Source organism: Trypanosoma brucei, chromosome 5, assembly GCF_000002445.2.
Source record: "Trypanosoma brucei brucei TREU927 chromosome 5, complete sequence".
Taxonomy (NCBI): Eukaryota; Euglenozoa; class Kinetoplastea; order Trypanosomatida; family Trypanosomatidae; genus Trypanosoma; species Trypanosoma brucei.
The window spans coordinates 644,275-668,549 of NC_007278.1; the positions used below are offsets into that span (position 1 = coordinate 644,275).

The following is a 24,275-nucleotide window of genomic DNA, read 5'->3' on the forward strand; positions in this document are numbered from 1 at the left end:
GTAGGGGAAGGATTGTGCCGGTAGCAGCTTCACGCCGACCACACTTTCGCACTCACCCACTAAAAACTCCATATACTGAAGGGGTGCGGGGCTGATTGAAAAAAATCGCTATTGCCCCCATATCGCAGTAATGCGTTCCGGAACAGTTTTACTAGAGAAAAATCTAATATCGATAATACCACGCCGAACTCTAGCGAAAACAATAATCATAAAACACGGCTCGACCACCGCAACGCGCGGCCCGACGCTCCGCCAAGAGGGGTGCAAGTTCCCAGGAGACGAACGGGGCCCAGGAACCACCGGAACAAATGGAAAGCCCACCCCCCAAATATCCAATGTAGCCCAAGCTCCCCCAAACTACATGGATACGCGTTTCCTCGGCGACCAATCATGCGTCCACCCCGGCGTCCGCCTTGAGGCGTGGGTCTTGATCACGAGGCTCGCCTGGCAGTTTAGCCAGCGCTGCGGGATCCTTGTTCTCCCAGCTTCCGGGAAAGAAAAAACGGACACCGAAGATGGTGAGGAAACCCGTTCCCCTCAGTGTCAGAGAATGAAAACAACGCTTTGGTACGTGTGACAAGTGATCCTTTTGGTAAAACACGAAGGAGAGGGCGGTCGTGGCGTTTTGTCTGCTGCGACCCGGGCCCCCTCGCCTGTCTCGAACTGTGTCGGGCTTGGGAAGGAGGAAGGGCCAAATGAAGCGAGACGACCCAATTTGTTAGCGGGTTCTTCTGGGGTTGGCCAGATGATGTTTCTGGTCCAAGTCGCGCAACCACAGTGGCATCAATGCTGTGAGCCTTGCTTTAGACAGTTTGTCAACGATTGGCACGTGTTAGATCGGATCAGGTACGGCAGATACAGCGTTTTTCCTAGGGGCTAGTATCTCATCTTCCTAGAATGCCCCAATTTGTCGCAGCCGTCTACAGAGGGTAGGCTCTCACCAAGGGTTTTAACGGGGTGGATTGAGGAAGGAGTTTGAGCCCAAATGCAAAAAAGCAGAGGATGTGAGGTAGGGATGGATTTCTACGGAGAGTAGGGAACCGAAGGAAGACGACCTGCAACGGTAAGCATTTGTTGCTTCGCTGAGTATAACAATCAAAGCGCAGAAAACGTTTGGAAAAGAGGTGAAGCGCAATGTTGCGCAGTTTGCCCGCGCTCCGTTCACTCGCGTCGGTCGGCTACCCATGCCCTTCAACCGCCGTCGTGGCCCCGTCTCTTGCGCCGCCGATCGTTTTCCCTTAGCTGCAATTCATCAAAGTGGCGCTCCGCCACCTCATCGGCCGAGGGCCCCACATCATCCTCTTTGAAAGCCAGAGTTGCTGGGGGAGCCACGCCATCACTCTCACCATCTCCCCGTTCCCTCAGCTCCCGCTCCTTCCGCCTCGTTCGCGCTATGTTCAACTTTTTCTTCAGTCTTTCTGCCTCATGCTCCGCTTCTTCCACGCTGTCAAAAAGCCCCGTACGGTTAAGCAAGCGGTGTAGACGGACGTTGCATTCGTAATCGAGCGCCTTCTTTTGGGTCTGCCACATATGGCGCCGCTCTTCCACATCAACGCCTGTAAAGGCGAGTCGATACTCATGAACTTCGGCAGTGCACGTCGCCCCATGTTTGCCGTGACTCGGCGGGTAGTCCTGAATGCGAAAGAGCGCGCGCATGGGCGCCGTGTGGTTCACCAGAATGCTTTTGCACAAGCTCGTTATGCTTATGCCCAACCAGGTGGGTGCTACATGTGGTGGGAGAAAGCCAGCAAAACTTGTGACAAACTGCGCGGAGAGGGTAATGACTGTAAAAACACCCCACGCTCCAGTCACATATCCCTTTCCTCGCCGAATCCAGGCGTCCAATCCGTCACTGAAGCCCATGCGTCGCTGCAAGTGGTCCCGTATGCTGATGAGTGTGAGGGTGGCAGCGAAACAAAGAGTGGGGTCAACCACTGTGCCCATTAGTCGGAATGACAGAGGAGATGTAACGGAAACGACGGCGAGGTGGTCACTGAGTTGTTGCGCGGGAGAACAGAAACTGTACCACGTCATCAAAACTGCGACAGCATGGGGAAGGACAAGGCGAACGTTATCAACATGATGGCTACGAAATATGCGATTACGATCATTTTTTAGTTTCTGCGCCGCAACCTTCTTCTCCCAAAAAATAGCACGCGGGTGATCAACGATGGTTTTGTACTGCTCGTGTGCCTCCTGCAACTCGGGAAGCGCACACGCCGCGCGGGCAACGCAGCGGTCACCGTATATGCTGGCTGCGAGAGAAATGAATCGAAACACGACACCGCCAACCAATAACACACCGAACACATCGTGTATACTCAAGGCGTTCGCCGCGAAGAGAGCTAAGTTAGCCAGAATAGTAGACGTTGTTCCTATGCGACGCCTCACAGTGCAGCGAAACATTTGTAATCCACTATTCGACGCGCCCCGTGAGTTGTCCACTTATGGCTGCAACGGAACGTTCTCCCCGTACCCGTTACTTTCTCTCGACCGTGCCGAGAACACCCTACACCACCGAGAATTGTTTTGATTGACGGTAGAAAGCGAGTCAAAAGATAAGAGGACGGAGGTTTATAATGACATACGGGCGCGGCAAAACACACTACCGGTGCACAATTCCCCTTACCAACAATAGAGATGGGAGTTCATATAACGAACTGTACGCAGTGGCGAAGCAATACCTGGAATCTCGAGACCAATGAATGTGAGAACATTTGTCTATACACAAACCGACACATTAATGGGCGCGTGGAAAGGGAAAGTTGAACACAAAACAAATGGATATATGGGGGAGTAGGTGATTTGACACATTTTCGTGGGAGGAGAAAGAACTTGGGTAGAATGGGAAAAAATACAAATGGAAATCAGTGTACGAATCGATCAAGTTTCACTGTTTTCAATCGCAGGGTCCCTGCGTCCAAAGGTGTCCTAAGCTTAAAATTCATCACATCAAACTGTTAGCTGCAGCAAAAAGCATCGTATATGCTGAGGTAGACAGCCGTTCAAAGGGGGGAAAAAGGAGCGAAGGTCATTCTGGAGCAACGTCGCCGACATTAGGACCATGCATCAGATCCCATAATTTCTCACACACTGTTGTGAGGTGTCGGAAATGGAGGTTCAAGAAAGTTTCAAATGTAAAATAACTAGGGGAACTGCCGTAAAGAAACTAGATAGGATTGAAAAAGAGCACCATTGTTGTTGCATATTGCAAAGCACTGCAAAGCGGAGAGGGCGCCAGTTCAATAAATCATTTGGCGGTGAACACAAGTAGGCGGAAGTATAGAGGGCCTTACGGTAAAGGGGGGGGTGAAACTTCACAAGCCCGCGGTAAGAGTGGGCAAAAAGCCATACCGCCGTGCCCCATGATAGTGTATTTGTACCGTCTCCGAAGAAAAAAGAGAAAAAAAACGTATTTTCCTGTTGGAAACAGAACCGACAAGATTCGTGCTGGTGTGAGTTCCTCCCTACCGTACAACCCACCGTGTCCTTTTCCATCAGGGAAGAAATGAGAGAACCCGATGTTTTGTTTCCGTTAAATGCGGTTAAGTAAACAACGGTTGAGACCTTCGTGTAGAAGCCGCTCCCTCTGCTTCATATTGTCCCGCCATCGACAGCGCTCGTTAGCCGATACACTACTGCCAACACTACCGCACTCGCTCGCCGCCTCAACGAGCTCTTTTCCAAAAGGGTCGCTCAAACCGCTTGGCGTCGCGTTTCCCGGTCCAGAAGTAAGCAGCTCATCCAGCACAACTCGAGTGTCGGACGTCGGCAACGTGTCTATGCCACACGTGCCCATGCTGCGCCTCGTCATGTCTTTCGCGTAAAAGAATCGCATGGCTTCATCATCGCTTTCACTACCCTCCAGTGAGCAACAATTCCTCTCAACGCTCAGCTCCTGCGACAGGTTTTTCATCTCGTTGCTTAGCAACTCCAATGGTTCTGACAACAGCTTCCGCACATCCTCCAACTCCTTTGCGATCATTTGCCGAGCTTCAGCATTAATCGTTCTTTTCTCCTCTGCTACCTCATCACTGGTTGGATCCCTCAGCCCCGCCGCCTTCGCTAGGGTGTCTGCACCGTGCAATATTTTTCGCGCCTCATCAGCAAAACTCTGGCGCTTGCGTGACCAATGGCAAATCGCTGCAACACGCCTCTGCTCAACAGCGTTCAGTTCCTTGTCTATGAGCAACACGTCGCGCCTGAGTTCCTGCAGCCCCTTCAACTTCTGTTCTCGCTGCTGCTTCAGGTGCTCCAGCGCCCTGCCAAGGGCCAGCATGTGCTCTGCCCTTGGTTGCTCATATTCATCCCGTAAACGTTGAAGGAGGGTGTTTGCATTACGAAGAAGCGCGGAGGGAAAGTATTGCGTTGCCAGAGAAAGCGGAATGCGACTGTGCCCGGTGTGTGGTCCAACCAAGAGGGACAAGGCACTACAAGAGGTGTGGCAGTTTGTGCAATAAAAATCCTCAACTTCACCGGGGAATAACGGGCACGGGAAATAGCGTAGTGCCGCCATCAACGCCGCCTTTAAAGAGAGTATCTAGGTGCGCGTGTATATGTGCGCGTGGGTTTATAGGCTTAAATCTATCTTTTTTCTATGATTCCAACAGCCAGCGCCGTTGTTCCTCTCGAATCTAACGAATGTAAGGCCTCGAAAGTTAAGTAGGAGAGAAAAATTAAACAACAGCTATAATAAGGGCAGTGAAGTAAATTAAAGTGAGGTGTCAACCTAAGTGGACGTTGCGTTGGCACGTGGGTAACGGATACAAAGGGTTGCATGCACGCTCAGCTACAGCGCAAACGCTATAAGCGCCAGGTTACTGCGGTCAGTTGTTAACACCTCTCTTTCTCTTGCACTCTTTCAGGTTTTAGACGACAGTCTTCACCGAAGCAGCTAAGTAAAAAACTATCGAGTCCGCTCTCGCTTACGCCCCCCACTTTTCCTCCCTAAATCGGCACCATCAACAACCACATCACGCGAGGCGGTGGAAGCACCTGTCCCCCATTTTCCACTACGATGCACCCAACTAATGCGTGTTACTCGGACGGGCATACCCAAATCGCTCGGTCCCTCCCCAACGACTTCTGTTGACGTCGACCATTTGTATGACCCCCGCATCCGCAATAGCGCTTCCTCCATTGTTTCGTTTCCCTCTGGTCCCACCGCACTGTTGGCAGGTGGTGGCAACTTCGCATTCTCCTGCTGGAGGAGATTCAAGAAATCCCCTTCCACATCATCCACTCGTTGCTCACAAAAGTTTATCACTTCACAACGAGGGTTCGCTGCTAGTATTTCCGACAACGTATATAACAACTGTGGCCAGCTTTTCGGGTTTCCGTAGAGGGCGTCACAGAGTACAACAAGGTCTACATGATCGAGCAACCGCTGCATTTCGACGAATGCGGGAGAGGGTAAGAGGTACGGTGAGCGCCCTCTCTCGTTTTGTGCGCTCGGCACGTCTGCATTTGAAGAATGTTGCCGCGCATTATTAATTTTGACCCGCTTAGCATTATGCTTTTGCTTCACCAGAGGCGGCGGACCCCACCTCCAGGTCATTGCAACACAACTTCCCTTTCCATTGCTTCGTGAGAGAATTCTCTCCTTATTTAACTCAATATTCTTTTCCATGAGTGGCACAAGTTCCTTCATGTCAGTGATTACCACGCGCGCACCCGCCATCGCGAGCCCAATACCCAAACAGCCGACCCCCGCCCCGAGCTCCACCACATGACACGCCTTGTCGTGGTTCTGGAGGACGTGTTTCTGCAGGTGGCCCATCGCAACTGAGTTGCTGTTCCACAACACGGCACCGAGTTGGTCTTCTGCATCTTCCAGGAGGTGCTGCAATTCGGGTTGGACTTTCCCGCCTTGTCCCACCTTGTGGTGCAGTTTCTGAGACTCCGCGGTGTTGTCGCTGCTCTCACCGTCGTCCTGCCCTTCTGGCACGGCCCAATGTATAGTGGCTATATTGCCAAACGGCCCTTCCACCTCTTTCACGACCCATTGGAGCATCAACTGTGAGAAGCCTTAACGGCCTACGTAGGATAAGTACAGAGAGAGATGAGGTCAAAGGAAATACCCTTCGAACAAACTATACCCGAACATGAAGCAGCCTTTCTTCACACGAGGAGTGTTTAGTGGTGCCGGCTGCGGGACTCGCTGACGGACTGAGGGCCTCAAAAGAAAGGACCAGTGAGTCTCTCTCAACATGCTGTTAGCAATTAAACAACTCTTCTTTAGGCAAACCTAACTAACGAGACGGCGGATGGGTCTTAATCTACTCAGTCCACCGAACGCAACAACCAAAGGCAATGCAGCCCATTTACACTTACATGTACCACTTCCCGCACACGAGCTTACTGCACCTGCCTTACATTAGCTGACCTGTTTGTTGCGGAACTCTTCCTGCAGGGTGCGCTCCTTCTGCTCCACTGCCTCCAACTGGCTAGCGACACACTCAAGCCGCCTCTTCATTTCCCTTTGTTCTGCCCTGCGCACCTCAGTGTAAAAGATGAGCTTTCTCTGTGCTTCCCGCAGCCGTTCACTCCAAAAAAGGCAAATGCTCTGGACCAACCGATGTATGCCGCAGCCGTAACCCTTGGCACCGTACTTCGCTGCAGTGCCGGACGCAGTGGGGCAAACATACGTATAACCGGAGCGGGGCGAGAAGCAAACACTTATTATACGTTCAGGGCATTTTACCCCCGGCTTTCCTGACCCCACCGACTCCGAACACTCCGAGACGAGCGCTTCGACCTGCCCCCTTTGCTGGTGCAACTGATTGTCAAGTTGGATGATGGCTTCACTCGCTTTCACGGATCTCCATAGATCAGGGTCAGACTCCTCTTGGCATTCTGCAACTTTAGAGACCTGCTCATCCAGCACACCTCCACCCCTTCGCAACCCCAGGGAGGCAGCACCAACGCCCTTCCTTTGTTGCGTGATCGCTCCAGGACCATTCACACACCCTTTTCGAGCAGCACTCCCATGCAGCAGCAGTTGTGTTGTTATACCGAGCTGATTCGCAATGAGGGCGTACACAAGTTGCCTTGTGGTTCCATCGCCCAAATCATCATTCACCACCTCGTTCACACCTTGGCACTGCTCATAACTGTCGCCACGGCTCCTTTTGCTGTGAAGAAACATGTGGCGTCCTACGGCCGCGACGCGCCGTTTTGCTTCACCAAGAAGGGTGCGACCACTCGGTGAGGTGAAGTCCAAAAGAACTGGCGTGTCGCCGACTGATCCCACTGAGGGGCGCGACGAGGACCTCCCAAAGTCTTCACTAGCAGGAGCCGATGGTACCTCCTTGAGCCCCTCCTCTGCTTCATGGTTGCCAGGAAATGGGTCTGGAAGGTCACCGAACAAAGTATCGATGTTTGTTTCTGTTCCAGCGACGAGCTTGCGCGATTCATCAACCACACGTGGCAAGGAGGCAAAAAGATCGTCAAGATCCACACGCTCGTGACCAACGGAAGACGGGTCAGCATCACTTCTAGGTTCACCAACACTGCAGCCGCTGCCGGTGCTCTTAGACACCCACTCGAGTGAAGCCACAACCTTATTATTTTCCAACTGTGGTGTGAGGGAAGCTGCACCGGCGCTTGCAACACGCAACAAGTTCAAGTTTAAACCGGTAGACGACGCACCTTTCGGCGGCGGTAGGCCTGCATCTGAGTCAACGGTGCTGCGAAGCTCCTTGACAAGAACGCGCTGTTTCGGCTGTATCCCAGCAGCCCTTTTGTCTGTGCCAAGATCGATTGGCTGAAATTTTCCTTTTGTCGAGGCAATTGACTCTTCACCTTCACCGCCTTCCCCGATGTCCTCCGTAATGCTGTCCACAAGATATGCCTCACTCGGTCCGGAACGATCCTCCATCATGGCTCGTTCCATCCGCTTCTTCGCCCTGGCCGACAACGTGCCGGATTCGATAGCCTCGCGGTTACTTTGGAGTTTAGCCAGGAAGCTTGTGTGCTCCAGCTGTTTCCTGCGCTCTTTGCGCAGCCCCTTTTTCCCATCTTGATTGGCCAATCGGCTCATGGCAAACTCGACCATCTCCTTCTCAGACGCTTCCATGTTTACAGCGTCTGGACGAGCGGTGCGCGTCTCGATACCCCTGTGGACCCCGCGCTGCCGCTTGCGCTCCTCAAGAAACTCTCCTAAGGTAAGGGAAGCACTGTTTCTGGACTCGCTGGACTCCTGCTGCCGCCTATACTCTAGTGCGTCAAGCAGGGAGTGATATTGCTCCTCGCACAACCACGCCGGCCTGTTCATACCACAACGACGTGACACTTCTTGAGATATCAGACTCCATTGGTTTGGAAAGAGCGACTGCAGTTGGACAAGGTTCTCCTCTTCCTCCGCCGTCCACGCTTCGTTAATGTTTAGCCGAGGGTCGAGAAAATTTTCCCAGCGCTCCCGGCACTGGGTTGCAGTTTTTTTTACCAGCGTTGAGGCCACGCGTTCCCAGTTCTGCAGTCCATACACCGTAAGAGACGCACGGAGTACCTGATCTTCACTGTTTGTCCACGCACCTCCCTTGAAGTGTAGGCGCGTCATTTCCTCCAAGCCAATCCTCCACGGTACAACCCCCTGCTTCTTCCCGTCGTAGGACCGCCACCATCAATGCCACAACCGCATGACGAAGAGAGAGGGAGATGCAAAGGGGAAGAGGAAAGAAGGAAGAAAAAGAAGTGTGATATGGGAAGATTGGTCTCATGCATAATGGATAAGGGGAAAAAAACTCTCAACAGAGGCATCGCAGTAGTTTTTGAAGGACGTAAGTGGTACGATAATTAACTTAACACCACAGCATCTCGTCGGGGGAAAAAAGTAACGGCACAAGGTAGACGGTGGCCATTTGGGAACATGAATATGTACCGAAATACTGACACGTTCACCCTCCGTTTCCTGGGAGCTGTTTGCCACCCATTATTACTCTCATCTCTTCCCATACCCCTCCCTCACAACACACACACACACACACACCGTCGAGACCTACATCAGGAAGCACCTACACTACCGGCACCCCAACCTCGTTCGTTATTTTGCGCAGACTCGCGACAGCCTCAACACATGCCGATAATTCAGGTGGAACTTGTAGCGAGGGGTCGTGGACAAGACGCAACATGCGATGAACATCTTCCTCACGGAGAACCATATCATTCCCATCATTCACACCACCCTCACCGTGGGACTTCGCAGCACGTAGCCTCCGCAACTCTTTACTCCACTCACGCATAATGCGTCCATAAAAGTAGTAAATAGCCTCAGACTGGCAGAGGCCTAGACGGAGACAGAGATCAAATATTTCGTAGTCAATGGGGGGAATCTCTGGGGCACGCGGTGATGTGTTTGGGATGCGAGCGAGGGCACTGGCGCTAATAAGTTGGTTGCACTCTTGCTGGGCACGTTGAAGTGCCGGAGCATCGTGCTTGCCAAATACACTTGGTGCAAGACGGGTTGATCTCCCCTCAGCCTCATCTGCCAGCATTGGGGACCGCGGGCGGGTGGACGCGAGCGTGCCCACTTTAACTGGAAGAGGAGGTTTAATAATGGGCGGTGGAGCAACAAAAGGGGCGCTTCCATTTGTACAAACACAGCCCTCTTCTCCCCACACAGCCTCAGTGCCCTTTTGCTGTAGCGCGTCGCTTCCGTCAGTCGCATCGCCTTTTGGATGCGGGGATATACCACTGAGGCACTTGATATGGCGACGTACATGCCCCTCCAGTGGTACGACGTAATTTGTGTACAAACGTGCCTTTTCACGCAAATCCTCCTTGAGTTCATCGGAAAGTGTCAACGAAATGGTAACCTCAACGTCACACTCGCCTGTACCGGTTGGATTGCCGTCGGCGGCGCACCCCGTGTTAGAGGCCCAAACCACCCCACCATGGGTGCAACGACATTCCCTTAGGGCGCTTCTTATACTATCTCGCAACAGGTTCCGCCTTGTCTCCAACACATAACGAACGTTCTCGTTTCCCCTCCCCACGCCCTCGGGTGTCGCTGTATATCTCCTGCTGTCCTCGATACCTTTGTTTCTTTCTCTACTGCTACCGCAGCCAACCTGTTGGTCTCTTTGCTCACAGTCGGGAAATGGGTCAAGGTAGGAGTGGGACTGAACTGCAAACGTGACCGTGGGAGATTCCAACTCACCATCAGGGAAGAAGCGGGAAATATCGTAGCCCTCTAACGAAAGCTGCAGTCGTCTCTGTCGCAGCTCGCTGAAGGATGGTGTGTCCGCCGCAGGTGGCTCCACAGGGGCGATAAAGGCGATGTCGATAGGCTGGCGAATAGCCCCGCTCCAAAAGCACAGCCCCTGTGCCGCGGACTCAGGACTCATGACGAACAGCATGCCCGGGATAATGGAAGCGCCAAGAGTTGAGCACTGTGGACCGCTCACAAAATCAGCAGCCGTACCGGTGGTTGGGTCAGTTACCACTCCAAGTGAGTCTTCCACTTCTTTCCACCCCTTAGTCGCAACCGCGCTCCCACCGTCGACGGCCCCCCCACTGCCGCCAAGTCCGTGTCGCACACCGACCTCCCCAAGCACGCTTCCACCATTTCCCGGAGGCTCGAGCACACTCATGGAGAGCCCGCGTTGCACTTCCCAGGGAAGCACCGCTGACCACAGCAACAATCGAACGCGCTTCGTGTAGCTAAGCGACGCGGCCTCTCCTGGTCGACGACAGACTTCCCCACTCATTTTGGGGTCACCTTGAGTGTAAACACGTGACATCGATTTAACTGAGGGGTGCACCGTGATGCATAGCTCCGCGGGGAAGGCTGGTTTCGCTTGAAGTGACTGGCATTCCGTGTAGTCCAGCCAGTCCTTCAGCACCCGCCGTAACGCTGTGCCGTCCCTCGAAACAGGAAACGTGACATGACTTCTGGCAATATCAAACACAGATTTCATTCTGCCAGTCTGGTAGCCGGTGTTTAATCAACGTCTCTTCTCCCTTGGAAAACCGCATTGCTGTCACTGGAACTCGTGGACTTGCCAGCTAGAAACAAATAAGAGAATGCAGAAGACGAAAAAGAGCAAAGGCGAGAAAAGAACGAAAGGAAGGGGAAACCACGAGAAACAACCTGCGCCAGACCGACAGCTTGTGCATAAGGTTGTGGATGCCTTTCTTTATTTGATTTTGACATACCTCACCCGGCCGCTCCGGCAAAAGCCACGTCCGACACCGAGATGATTCGGAATACTCCGAGGTTTCCAACTTTAAACTCTCTATACCATGATCGCTATATCTGTCCTTCGTTCAACAATCCTATTACTTTCTCGTTCATGTTTTCCTCCCTGTCTACCCCTGATCTTTTTTTTTAAAGGAACAATTTCCCGCATATGATTGTGTAATATATATATATATATATATATGTAAAGCTACATTGAATAAGTTCTCCTTAGCTGAACATTAAATGAAGGTGGTCGCTATTTTCCTTGTTTTTCTTCTTTTCCCCAGCCTTCCGGTGCAAAGTGTCACTAACCGGTGGTAGCTGTGGTCCAGCACCGTAACGAACGACCACAGAATACAGGAAAAAACAGGGGGATAAATCGCAACGTACGGGCACACATCCTCCGTAAGCCGAATTTCACCACCCACGCATCAACAAATGGTACACAACCCAAAACCGCAGTAGAAAAGTTGAAACATAAAAAGGTTGGAAAGCGCTAATTATAGGGCAGGTAAGAAGGGAAGAAAGAAAATCCACGACCCTCATCTAGAGGATTTTTCTTCGTCTCCATATGTTCTTTTTCCCTTTCCCTTCGTTTTACCTTACTAACTGCTGGGTGACAACAGGCGGATTCACCACCCTCCAATCCAGTGCGTGTTGCCAGAGGGGTAGGATATCGTTTCAGGAAAATTTATAGCACACCAACCGCATATTTACGTAATCACAGAAAATGGAAAGAGAAAACTTACGCTTCCTAATAACCACTAACGCCACAACGTATTGCAAGTACGGGGAAAAACAAACAAAGTACCAAGTTTTTTTTTTTAACCGCATATCCGACGATCGTGCTGAAACGGCGACCACAAAGTGAATAGGTTTATGCACGTTTAAAGTTTGGCAACACCGTGACTTCCACTCTCACGCAGACCAGCGCCCGTCATGCGCACGAAACGCGTCCTCCGCTGCATCTCCTCGATCGACTTGGCACCGCTGTATGACATACCGGAGCGCAAACCACCTACCAGCTGTCGAACGATTGGCCCAACGGGCCCTTTGCACGCCACACTCCCCTCCACACCCTCAGGGACCAAAGATGAGAAGACATCTTCATCCTGAGTTCGTTCCCGCTCGGCCTTGCTTAGGTTGGCACCGAATCCCGCCATCCCCCGAATGATCTTGACCTTCTGCCCATCCTTAACGAGCACACGACCCGGAGCTTCGTCCGTTCCAGCGAGCATATTTCCCAACATCACAGTGTCAGCACCAGCACCAATCGCCTTGCTGATATCCCCGGACGTCCGCAGTCCACCATCGGCAATACAAGGTACACCCCTGCGACGTGCCACCCGCGTGCATGCCAACACAGCGCTTAGTTGAGGCACACCGGCGCCAGCAACGAGGCGGGTAATGCAAATACTCCCAGGACCGACACCAATTTTCAGCCCATCGGCACCAGCATCAATTAACGCCTCCGCAGCCTCGGCTGACGCGATGTTCCCGGCGATAATATCCACACTAGCGGTGCGCGGGTCCCCCTTAAGGCGCTTTACCATATTGATACACAGATCGCTGTGTCCGTGTGCAATATCGACCACAAGAACATCGGCACCAGCCTCCACGAGTCTGATGGCGCGGTTCATGTCGTCTTTCTTCACACCCACGGCAGCCCCGACAAGAAGGCGACCACGGGAGTCAAGCGACGCCTGTTTGTTCTTTCTCAACTTCACAACATCAGAGAGAGTCACAAGGTACAGCAACTGACCGTTTTGCCCAACGATAGGAACGTTTGCCGTGCGCCCCTTCCGCATCAAGTGCGTTACCTCCTCCAGCGATATGGATGTATTCGTCGAAACCACCATTTTGTCTACGGGCGTCATTAGTGATTCCACTGTCGTGCTCTCGTCAGCGAGTTTAAGATCGTGTCTGGTGATTATGCCCAACAGTTTGCGCTCATTCTTGCAGTTCACAACCAATAGGCAACCCACGCCACCCACGCGCCCCTTCCAGTTCAACCCCTCCCATGCCTCACGAGCCGTTTCGTGAGGCAAAATTATGCGGGGGCTCTCAATAAGGAAGGACTGTGCGCGCTTCACCTCCCGCAGCATCGCGCACTGCTCCTCAATGCTGCAAAAGCGATGTAAAATACCAATACCCCCCTCACGAGCCATGGCGACCGCCATCCGCTGTTCACACACCGTGTCCATGTTACTGGCAACGATAGGAATGCTGAGTTTTACATTACGCGAGAGTCGAGTGGTGGTATTCACCTCCTTGCGGGAGGTCACCCGGCTGTGCTGCGGGATTATGAGGACATCATCGTACGTGAGACCTGTGGGAATGGATGCCGATTCATTGAAGGACATTTAAGCGATATGCAGTTAACGTATGTATATATACGTATTAATAGACCGATCTTCGACAAAGTTTGCGATAAATCCTTTTTTAAAAAACTTAAACAAGGGGGAAAATACAAATTGAATAAAAAGGGAAAGTTTCGAAAGTGCTACACACGGGATATGCGCTCAAGTAGTATAGTGCAGACAAGTGAGGGCATTGTGTGCGTAGCAAAATGACGCAGAAGGGCGAATAAGAGAAAAACACCTACAGCAGTTTGTGGTGTTGCTCCGCGCTAGGAAAACAAGAGAGAAAAAAGCGAATGATTCCTCGTGTACAGCCCAGCAGTAACGCTCACAAGTGTGTGTGTGGGAACCGGCTGGCGCATGCCCGCGCAACTTTCTCTTGACAAGGCGCTATAAGGTGCAATTTGGTACACGTATAGGGCAGCAAAAGGGGGGAAATAAAAAAACAGTTAGTGCAACATAAGCAACAACGGAATCAAATCGAAACAAACAGAAAAAAGAAAAATGTGGTGGAGGGAACGGCGGAAATGGTGCAGGGGCAAAAGTTGACGCCCAACACTAGGAAGCAATAAAAGAAGGAAGCAAATGCGTGACGGCTCCCCCCCCCCTCCTCCTCCTCCAAATAGGCAAAAAATACACACAGACGGAAACCGTCTAATGCACATAAATGAGCAACGAACCCAAATACGCCTGTGACAAGTGTGGCGTGACCCCCGTCGCGTTCCCTTCGATCCCTCACCTCCCCGTTCCCACAGACGGACTGAGAAAACGTTGAAAGGAGCAAATTAATAGTAACTAAAGGGAATAAGTGTTGATCGTGGGACCAAGGAGAAACCATATATATGTTGCACAATCGGTTAGAGGGAAAAAAAGGAACCCTCCTTTGCAGCTGTGTGTTTGTGGAGGCGGAGGGGGGGACTCATGTCGCGAATCGAAAGAATGAGGATAGGGCCAAGGTAACAGCAAAAAAATGTTCATAACAACAACCACAAAAACAAAAGCAGCATCGCAATAATTGTGTTCCCCCGTCATCCTGTGCTGCCGCTTCCTACTTCCCCAGTTCCTCCAGTGCAAAGATAAGCACAACAGTACACGCTCATCTGTCCACTTTTTCGCTCCACTTCGCTCGCCATTCCTCATTTTTATTTTTATTATTTACCGTGCTGAGTGCTGGACGGTGGTGTTCTTGCGTTCGCCACACAGACAAAAAAGGAAAATATGTAGGGATAGGGGTATATTGATAACAGAAATATGTTGTGGGGGCGAAATAAAAAATGTGCAACCCTTAGCCTCCCTTACACACACATATATATATATATATATCCTTCACTTGTACATGCACATCCAAGCGCAGACACACACACACACAGTTATTTTGCTTTCCTTCCCTTTGCGTTTACATATTTGATATCGTCTTATATCTATCTGCCACCACCATCCCCGCTTGCTTGCGCAGTTTCCAACAGAAGAGAATGGAGCATAACCCCAATTTCCACGTATCAACGAAAAAAGTCAATGAAAACGAAGGTAAACAAACGCAAAAAAAAAAAAAAGAACGGCACAATGGGGAATTGGTAGGAAGCGCTGCTAATATATAAACGACTCCACAAGTCGTGGTGTAGAGCCAAAAGGCAGAGAAGGAAAAGGAGAATAAGCGGGGGGAAAGAAAGTAAAACATATATACATGCGCGGCTGCAATACGTGTATGCCACATTCTTGAAAAATGCCGCAGCATTGTGTACACTCTTAGTCAACCACCTCGGTCAGGCTCAACCACGCGGACCACTGTCCCCCTCCCTTAGAAATCAGCTCTTCGGACGTTCTCCACTTCACCAAGAGCAAATAGATCCTTCTTGCGCCGCCGCTCCTCCTTTGCGCGTTCGAGCGCATTTTGTATTTGTTCCTTCTTCTCATACACTTGCGCCTCTTCCGCCGTCTGTCCCATTCGCCGCAGCAACCGCATGTGGTCCACCTTGTGCTCTTCAACGGCATTGCGCAGTTCTTCACATTCACAAACTTTTCGGTCGTAGTCTTCTTTGCATTTGTCCACCTCCATTTCCATTTTCTTGATCTTCTTCTTTAGCTTCTTCATTTTCGCCTCGATCTGCTCGGTCTCATCGCGGTGATTTTGTGTGGATTCCTGTAGGCGTTGGTTAAGCACGCGTTGGAAGTTCTCATCCCGTTCCTGGATCTTTTGGCGGTACTGCATCTCTTTCTCCTGCCATTCTGCCATTCCGTCGCGTAGTTTCTGCTGCAACGCCTCTGATTTTTGATTGCTTCGCACAATTAGTGCTTTCTGCTTCTCAAGAAGCCCTCGCATTTGCTCAACTTGCTCCCCTCGCTCCTTTAACCGAGAGGTGAGATTAGCAATTTCGTCTGCGCCCCCTTGCGAATTCTCCAACCGTCGCTCGTACTCACTCATTGTTTCGCGCATCTTACCTTGAAGTTCAACATACCGCTTCTCCGCCTCAGCCGCCTCTGCACGCAGCGCCTTGACTTCCTCTTGCAGGGATACTCTTGCCTGCGCGAGTGCCGCATTTCGCTCCCGCTCTTCCTCTAACTCAACGCGAATGTCGTCAGCGTCTGCAAGCAATGAGGAGCCACGCTTCAGACCAGTGGCTGCGGTATCACCGGCGTTCTTCGAGTGTTTGTCCCGCCTTGTTGGTGAATTCGCGGTCTTGGCGACCTCGTTACGCAGCTCTGCCGTCGCCTGTAGACGAAGGTTTTCTACCTCAGCGGTGAGTTGTGAGGACCTCTGGCGTAACTCGTTATTCTCTTGCACTACCCTGCGAAGCTCCTCTCTTAGATCTACTGGGGCTTCGGAGGATTCAGTAAGCGCTTCGAGAATACGATTACGTTGACCGTGGGCCTTGTTTACGTTATCGTGTAAACTTGATAGAGCATTAGCGTACACCTGAGCCTCTGATGCATCCACAGCCTTCAGCTTCTTCAATGCCTTTTGTGAGGCAGCTGCGTCTCCGTTCAGGGCTACCATTGGCACAATTTGGGCTTCACGCACGACAGCAACCAAATCCGTTGTGATATTCTGCATGGTCTTCATGTGTTCCACTGCAATATTATACGTTTTGTCATCCTCCTTAAGAATGTTTCTGAGTTGTTTCACAACAGCTGAGTCACTCTCGCCAGGAGTGCTTAGTATCTCTCGCGCCTGCTTCATCTGCTCCAAGTATGCGCGAGTTGTCTCATCCTGAGTTTTCTGAATCTCTTGCAGCTTGGCCTCCACATTCGCCATAGCACCTCTACCTTCCAATTCTTTCTGGGCGCTCTCCAGAGCAATCCGCAGCTTCGCCACCTCCTTCTCGCTGGCCGCCGATCCCCCGTCCTCTGAGTTTGATGAAACCGCCGCGGAACTTGCTGCATTCTTTAGTGCTTCCTTTGCCTCGCTTAACTTCTTCTCGTACTTCTTAAGCTTGCTCTCTGCTGACTTCAGAGCAGCTTTACTCTCCTGCATCTTCTCACTCATTTCCTTTTTCATTGCTTCACGTTCCTGTAGAGACTGCTTCAGCTCCATCTGGACCTTTTGAAGCTCATTCTGCACCCCTACCATCTCCGAGCTGTGTCTTTCATGCGCCCTCCCACGCAATACAGCCTCGAGCTCTGTGGCATTGTTAATCTTTTCCTCCCCACCCTCCGTGCGCAGGTAGTGGGAGCAGAGACGGAGTATCTCTTCCCTCTGCAGCCGCTCCGCGTTGATATTCGATTCCGCGAGTTGCTGATCACTCTGCAGCGTGGCAATCCGCTCCTCCAGTTCTGCAATCGTTGCAGTGAGGTTTTGTCGCTCCTGTTCCATCATCGCTTTGATGTTCTCAAAGTCCGCGCGATCAGCCTCGCGTGCCTTTACAGCATTGTCGAGACTCACCTGCATCTCCCCCATCTTTTCCGTCAGATCATCTACATCTTGCTCCAGCGCCCCAGTCCCTCCTGCGTCGTACTTCTTCAACTTCTCCCGCAGTTCGTGCACTAATTCCGTCAACTCAACAATCTTCTGATCTTTGGTATCCAAGTTCACAACAGGCTTGTTTTTGATTTGCTTTGCACGATCCGCGAAACGCAGGGTGCTTATTGTCTCAGACACGTTGTGTTCGCTGGGGTTAATGTTCGCAAACATCACCGTCTTGCTGGAACCACCGAGGGAATCCTTCAATATCATCGTGAGAGGACTGCTACGGAACGGCACGTGCCCTTTACCCTTAACAATTGTGTCGATTACGGTGCCGAGTGCACTAAGTGAGAGGTTGATATTACATCCTTCCTTCAGCGTATCGCCTAGTGCACCCGTTTTGCTCTGACGCTCGGAACCAGCAAGGTCGACAAGGTTAAGCTTGCTTGTTACCGAACGGGAATCACCGTCTTCAGACACTTCCGTGCACTCAATAATGAGAGTGAAAACGGAGTGTGAACGAGAGCTGTCAGCATTAAGTTCCGTTGCGGCGACACGGCGGCGCTCCGTTCCCTCCTCCATTTGGTGGAAAATATCGTCAATACACTTTACCTGGGGGATATGTGCCCCCTGCACGAAGAATGACTTGTCTTTATTCTCTTTCAGGGCCAATGGCACTTGCTGGCGCGCAAGTAAGTCGTGGACCTTGCCGTTGTATAACTCAATGAATGAAACGTAGAGGGAAAACTGTTTATTCGGCTCCGTTGCCTTCATCGAGCTTATGCGGTCGAACACGTGCTCGAAGCTGCGCGGTGTTAGACCCTTCAGATCTTCATCTCCCAGTTTCCCAGTCATCGTGTGCGTCTTACCGGACCCTGACTGCCCGTAAGCGAAGACGGTGGCGTTGAAGCCATCCAGAACGGAGTCCACAAGGGGCATGATAAACTGCTGAAAGACATCCTTTTGGGTAAAGGTGTTGTTGATGACGGCGTCAAACGTCCAACGGTCGGGCTCCCCAACAACGCTCTGCACGGTGACGGTATTTTCTGTGAGGTCCAAGTCTACTGATGTTTTGTACCCCTGACTCTTTTCCTTGTCATTGAGTGGACGGCAACGGACCAACACTTTTATATTCTCCGCTGCGCTGTTGGTTTTCTTCCCCATGATTATCGTCCGTAAACTATTTCGTGGGTACCAACAGCTCAGTAGTCGCGTAATAAGAGCAAAACGTATACGAATTTACCTCTGCGCAGACAATATATATGTACTTCCCTACACACAGAAAATATGTCACTACTTTTTCCCGTATGTGAAACTACACGCTTCGTGACCTAATATATTTCGTGATTTTGCCTTACTTGTTGAAAAGCCTCTTGAGCCTCCACTAACTCTAGAAAGGACAAAAGTGCACGTGTGCACGGTAAGTTTGTGGGTGAGAGCAAAAAATAGCGAGGCGAAGTAACACACCATGAAACGAAGATGCTAAACCACCTTGCATTAGTAACAGGAACCGAACTGTCGAATCACGTCGAACAATGCATACCGCATGCGGTCACGTTATTCGAAAGCGATTGCAAACGGACGCCACAAGGGAAAAGGGTGAGAAATAATTGCGCTTGCCCATAAGGATGGCTAAGTTAAGGGAAGTGCCCCAGCGCTGCTTTAATAAAAATGAAAGATAGAAACAAATGCGGTAGCTTAAAAGCCACACCGTGTTCATTTCTTTTCTGATTCCCTCTCCAACTCCTGCACCGCAGTGAGAATGTCAACGGAGACCGAGGGCACGACGGAAAGTACGCAATCACCCTGAAGCTGATACCCATCGAGTTCTAACACTGCTCTCACTGCATGCTCCACGGCGAGAAACGTTACCTCAAAGGTCCGCTCCCGCTTTCCCAACACACTTGTACAAGATGTGGAGGACTCCTGCTTGCTAGTCTGCTCCTTGTCCCCCTCCTCCTCCTCGTGCTGTTGCGACCTATAACGAGCACCTCGAAGACTGGTCTCGCCACTCGCCACTGAAGTCGGTCTTAAAACGCATGAAAGTACGGGACCTACGCGAGAGAACATGTCGCGAACCTCCGAGGCACCGACGTTCACTGGGATCCCGCGAACAACCACTTTTTGACTACCGATGCGTGTCACACCCGCATTATCCTTAAAAGGAAACGCCCCCGTGTTCCGTAACAGGGCAGAAAGAGACTTCGCCGACACCGGGCTACCAGCCGATTCGTTACCGTTCACACCAGCATCTTTCACCGCCTTAGAAGCTGCACGGGAAACAGCCGCCGACGCCACATCAACTTTCGCTGACTTAAGATGGGGTTGAACAACGTTTGTAACCAGTTTCTCTGCCGTCAGCTGTTCCATGCGCGCCTGCAGAGCCTCCAGACGGGTGCTTAGTACTGAGACTCGCCTCCCGATATCCGAAATAACGGTTGATGGCGGATGCGAAGGACTCGACGAGGATATGGTTACATGCAGCGGAGTCAACGACCCCGCATGCACATCAGAAGCGACGCTGGGCGCCCCCGGTTGTCTCTCCCCCACGCTTAAATTTACCCCTCCGCTCTCCGTTGTATGGTCCTCATCGGCGCTTAAAGAGTTGGAAGATCCGTTGCCGTTTTCAGATATCGACGGCGAAAGGGCTTTCAGTACAAGTTTTTCCATTTGGCGGACCAGCGCGTCCACGTTGTGGTGTTGAAGAGACACATCCGATGCTATCCGTGTTGATTCCGCTATTTGTTGTTGCGTCCGCGCTGCCTCCTCCTCCAACGCCACAATACGGCGTTCCAGCACTGCCTGCTGCCGTTGCATAAGTGAAACCTGTGCCACTTGCTGCTGGATTGTACCTTCGATTACGGCGCTCTTCCCTGTTACTCTTTCTAACTGGTCGTTCAAGCGCGCGAGAAGCTCACCGAGTTCACCCCCATGTGGCGGCTGTTGGCTTCGTTGCTCTTGCGGGGCAGCCGACGAAGCAAGAGGCGTCGGGGGTGATGGTGTAGAAGTTGTGCTGAGATGAAGCAACCTCGTGCAGTACATCGGTGCCCTTGCCGCGGGTGTAACCAGAAAGAGACGGCGGCCCGTCCGTGAGAAAAGACAAACAAAACGCATGTGTATAAATATATGCTTTGTGAGGGTAGCCTCTTTACAGCAAAAACCCTTATGTAGAACCTTGTCTTACTTCTCCGCTAAGACACACCACCCCCTCTGTCCTGCAGCGCCGTGCATTCAATAAAGGGGCGCACGCATCAAGTATATGAAGGATAAAGCGCGGAGTCACGAAAGACACACACAATCAGGACCTGAATCATCCATGGTGTGAGGAAGCACAGGTTTTCTTTAAGCAGGTGAATTACCCCTCTGTTACTTGTGGTTCGGGTTGCTTCGCAACATTCAACAACCTTTAGCATTTGCTTTCACAACAATCCTCAGTAATTACGCAGCGAAACTAGCCCTGCTGCTGACAAAACGAACAAAGTCATGACCTCAGTGGCCGCGGTGTGATTCTTCAATTCGGCGGAGCTTCCCGTTGAAGAAACGGTGACGACCAGCCCGTCCCAAGCGCACTCCGCCGCACCGCTCCAGCAATTCCTTGTCCGACATCCGCAATATATCAACTTCCTTACCTTCGTCAGAGCTACTACTGCCACTGGTGCTGCTGCAATTACTGGCGCAGTCGTCAGTGGCGCTGCTACTGTCGTCGCTGGGACCACGCGTCCTCTTCTCTCCCTTTACTTCAACGCTGGCCTGACGTGTCTTTCCTCTTTCATCATCCACATCGCATTCCTGGTCCTTCTTACTCATCTTAGTCTTCGCTTTCCGTTCGCTGGACGCGAGGCTGGAATAGACGGCGTCGAGTTCCACTTCAAAGGATGAGGTCTGTCCCATTTCAGCGGCGTGGCCAAGTCCCGTTGCCACTCCGGGATCACGGCGGTTGACCTTAATGTACGTCTTCACACCTTGTCCGTTTTTCCCAAGCCCTGAGCCCTCCTTCCAGCCTTGCCGCTCGAGCATTCGTTTGGCAATCGATGACATTTCCCTTTTTGTAACCTTCTTCCTCCTTCACCGATCACCTCAAGTCTCCTCGAACGCCCAAAGCAATAAGTTCGCTCCCTACTGAAGCGGTGCCGCCGCACTCTCTTTCGGACCTTTGTTCAACCTACAAATTCTTCTTGACCCCGCAACAGTAGTACGAAAGAAGAAGGCAAATTTACTTGGTGGTCACAGTTTTCACGGTAGTCGTACTTCCCGCGAGTTTCGCATCTGTATGAAAAAGAGGTGATCAAACATATATATATATATATATATATTCAAAAAAAAAGTCTCTCCTTCGCACATTTCACGTGTAACACTTTCCTGACGTTTGGATTAGGGTTCTCTTTCATTGTTTCTTTTTTTTTTTTGCTTCTTTTGCGCATCTGCGTGGGTGCGGGCGGGTGCCAACAGTCCTTTCCTTTCATTTCACGTCCGTCCGCTCTTGTTCCTACCGTTTTTATAGTTTACTTCTTATTTCACGTGTCTGTTTCCTGCAAGTTATCCCCATGCACGCCACAAACACATACACTCTGTGGCATAGTCAAAAACCAACAAACAAAATAATAAAATGAAAATTATGATAGATGGGAAGTAGGATTAGATATATGTAACATACAGAGGCACAAACAGAAAAGATCAAATATATATGTGTATGACCACATTTGGCAACCCCAGTCCCCGCTTCCACACAATCTTTCCCGAACATATATATATATATATGTTCTCTTTGTCAGCCCTCCTTCCCAACACCGCACACTCCTTGCTCCCTCTACTCGCTTCACCTCTTTTTCTTTATTTTCACTTTCATTTCGCTACTACCACACGTTTGTTAGTGTTCCACATACGTAGGTAAAGACGTTCTAGTGATAGTCCACCCCTGCCTTCGTAATTTCACAACACACCCTCGACGATGATGGCAAGGAACGGTAACGGAAGAAAACAAAAGGGGGGAAGGAAAAGGGTGAAAGAAAGAAAATTAGTCCGGGAGAAGCGGTGCCACGTTGGCACTAATTACATATGCCACATCAGCAAAAACTTGGCGAAAACAGCGACGGTGGTGGTAGTAGTATTAGTAGGGTCTTACCGAACAAAACGAATGGATGGAGATATATATGGATATACATATCGGTAAATAGATACACAAAAAAGGACACAGGTTAAAAAAAAAAGCAACTTGACGGGAAGCAGCTAGAAAGGAAGGGAAAGTAAAAAGCAATCGGAAAAAAAAAACGACAACAGCAATAACAATAATAGCACCAGGGCCCACTACCCTCACAATATTCAAACTCACCTTTAGGCGCCCTTACGCCTCGCATCATTGTTTTCCTACTTCCCCTTAAGGTATTTTCTCTCCATCACCGCAGAATTACGTGGGGTTCCCTTTCGAGTTGCATTCATTTGCCCACCCACGTTTTGGCCACATCTCCCACTCCTCTTATTTCCTTTTTTCCCCTGGCGTTGCTCTCTCACTTTTCATTTCTTTTTGTCCAGTAAAACGAGTGCACATAACAAAAATGAGCGACAAGTAAAGGAGAGGATGGGATATGGGATAAAATATACAGAGGGACGTGGTATGTGGGTGCATGCAAATGCTCCATATCCGCGCATGCGGTGTGGACAAGTAGGAAGGCAACTAAGCATGCAGAAGAGTACAAGGAAATATATACATACCTTCCCCTTTACTGCACTGCACTATCGCTTCACGCCTTACATGCACACACCCAGAAAGCTTAGACCTCTAGCGGAGATGAAGAAGGGAAGTGAACTTAACGGGTAAAACAGGACAAAACAATACAAAAAAAAACAGGAACATCTTCTAGTCCATGCATTTAATGTGCAATCAAAAAAAACATCCACGAACGCCTTTGCGTCTCTCTCTCTCTCTCCTCCTTGCAACCACTTTGTACATCCTCTACACATTACTGCCCGCTTATAGGCCCTCATAAACACGTGGTGTGGAAGGCGTGTCTACACGGACGCACGCAGCTGTCGGAGAGTAGGAAGACCCGAAGAAAGAAAAAAAAGTACGTGAGAGAGTGAGGGAAAGCACCGTCAGTTGAAAGTGAGAAAGTAATAATGATAGTGGTTGTGGAACAAAAGGGAGAAACTGCACTAACCACATGGGTAAGAAGAATGAAAACAGTGCGTCGGCAAGCCAGGTGCAGTTGTTCAACACATCGCTTCCCGTGGAGCGGGGTACCCGTGGTGAGGGAAAGAAAAAAAAACGCAAACGGATGTTCAGAAAGTTAGGCACGGGCGATCTCAAAAAGAAATTTCGTTTCAACGAGAAATGAGTCGAACAAAACGAAAGGCCGAAAAAGATAGCAGAATAAAAGGGGTACAAAAAAGCAAGGGACTTTCATTCACATTCCGTTCTATTGATGTTATGGATGGAGACCCTCATCTGAAGGCAAAGTGGGAGTGGCGAGTGTCGTGCCAACCGCCGTCAATCGGATACCATAACATCCCGTATGCAAAGGGTAGCGGTTACCCGTTAATACTTACATACTCTTCCTTCACACATATTTGCTCGTTAGTCCCTTTTCATCACTTTCCTTCCTTTTGTTTTCAGGCACGTACTATAAACGACAACAGTACCAGCTACTTTTCCGTCACTTTCTAGTGCGCAATCTCATCCGCTTCCATTATTTCCCCCCTCCCCCAAGTTCTACCCCAGTTTCCCTTAGCGACGCCTGCTCACCGTCTACCTCTTCTCTTCCAATCATGTATCGCTCGCCTCCTTTTGCTCCCAGTTTTTCCTTTTCAACTCGCCCCCACCTTTCCTTCCTAACTT

General features: G+C 50.7%; 9 protein-coding genes and 1 non-coding gene across 10 annotated transcripts, besides 6 other annotated features; all 10 read right to left on the reverse strand.

The window, feature by feature from the left end:
- Nucleotides 1–24,275: part of a sequence feature (sequence corresponds to BAC RPCI93-1P6) that runs on past both edges of the window.
- On the reverse strand, nt 1,192–2,406 carry Tb927.5.2030 (hypothetical protein, conserved; the record flags this gene model as incomplete). Its single annotated transcript, XM_839784.1, has 1 exon — nt 1,192–2,406. The coding sequence occupies one exon, from the start codon at nt 2,404–2,406 to the stop codon at nt 1,192–1,194; it is 1,215 nt and encodes a 404-aa protein (XP_844877.1).
- On the reverse strand, nt 2,865–2,951 carry Tb927.5.2035. Its single transcript, XR_002990004.1, has one exon. It is a non-coding gene; the product is annotated as a C/D snoRNA, TB5C1C1 (small nucleolar RNA).
- On the reverse strand, nt 3,536–4,516 carry Tb927.5.2040 (hypothetical protein, conserved; the record flags this gene model as incomplete). Its single annotated transcript, XM_839785.1, has 1 exon — nt 3,536–4,516. The coding sequence occupies one exon, from the start codon at nt 4,514–4,516 to the stop codon at nt 3,536–3,538; it is 981 nt and encodes a 326-aa protein (XP_844878.1).
- Nucleotides 4,907–6,013, reverse strand: Tb927.5.2050 (hypothetical protein, conserved; the record flags this gene model as incomplete). Its single annotated transcript, XM_839786.1, has 1 exon — nt 4,907–6,013. One exon carries the CDS (start codon nt 6,011–6,013, stop codon nt 4,907–4,909), a length of 1,107 nt encoding a protein of 368 aa, XP_844879.1.
- Tb927.5.2060 (cell division control protein, putative) lies at nt 6,377–8,560 on the reverse strand (the record flags this gene model as incomplete). The annotated part of the gene is made up of 1 exon (XM_839787.1): nt 6,377–8,560. The coding sequence occupies one exon, from the start codon at nt 8,558–8,560 to the stop codon at nt 6,377–6,379; it is 2,184 nt and encodes a 727-aa protein (XP_844880.1).
- Nucleotides 8,970–8,989: a microsatellite.
- Nucleotides 9,015–10,919, reverse strand: Tb927.5.2070 (hypothetical protein, conserved; the record flags this gene model as incomplete). The annotated part of the gene is made up of 1 exon (XM_839788.1): nt 9,015–10,919. One exon carries the CDS (start codon nt 10,917–10,919, stop codon nt 9,015–9,017), a length of 1,905 nt encoding a protein of 634 aa, XP_844881.1.
- Nucleotides 11,363–11,387: a microsatellite.
- Tb927.5.2080 (inosine-5'-monophosphate dehydrogenase, putative) lies at nt 12,070–13,545 on the reverse strand (the record flags this gene model as incomplete). The annotated part of the gene is made up of 1 exon (XM_839789.1): nt 12,070–13,545. One exon carries the CDS (start codon nt 13,543–13,545, stop codon nt 12,070–12,072), a length of 1,476 nt encoding a protein of 491 aa, XP_844882.1.
- Nucleotides 14,840–14,911: a microsatellite.
- On the reverse strand, nt 15,341–18,607 carry Tb927.5.2090 (OSM3-like kinesin, putative; the record flags this gene model as incomplete). Its single annotated transcript, XM_839790.1, has 1 exon — nt 15,341–18,607. One exon carries the CDS (start codon nt 18,605–18,607, stop codon nt 15,341–15,343), a length of 3,267 nt encoding a protein of 1,088 aa, XP_844883.1.
- Nucleotides 19,160–20,557, reverse strand: Tb927.5.2100 (hypothetical protein, conserved; the record flags this gene model as incomplete). The annotated part of the gene is made up of 1 exon (XM_839791.1): nt 19,160–20,557. The coding sequence occupies one exon, from the start codon at nt 20,555–20,557 to the stop codon at nt 19,160–19,162; it is 1,398 nt and encodes a 465-aa protein (XP_844884.1).
- Tb927.5.2110 (hypothetical protein, conserved) lies at nt 20,933–21,481 on the reverse strand (the record flags this gene model as incomplete). The annotated part of the gene is made up of 1 exon (XM_839792.1): nt 20,933–21,481. The coding sequence occupies one exon, from the start codon at nt 21,479–21,481 to the stop codon at nt 20,933–20,935; it is 549 nt and encodes a 182-aa protein (XP_844885.1).
- Nucleotides 21,083–21,152: a microsatellite.
- Nucleotides 21,735–21,756: a microsatellite.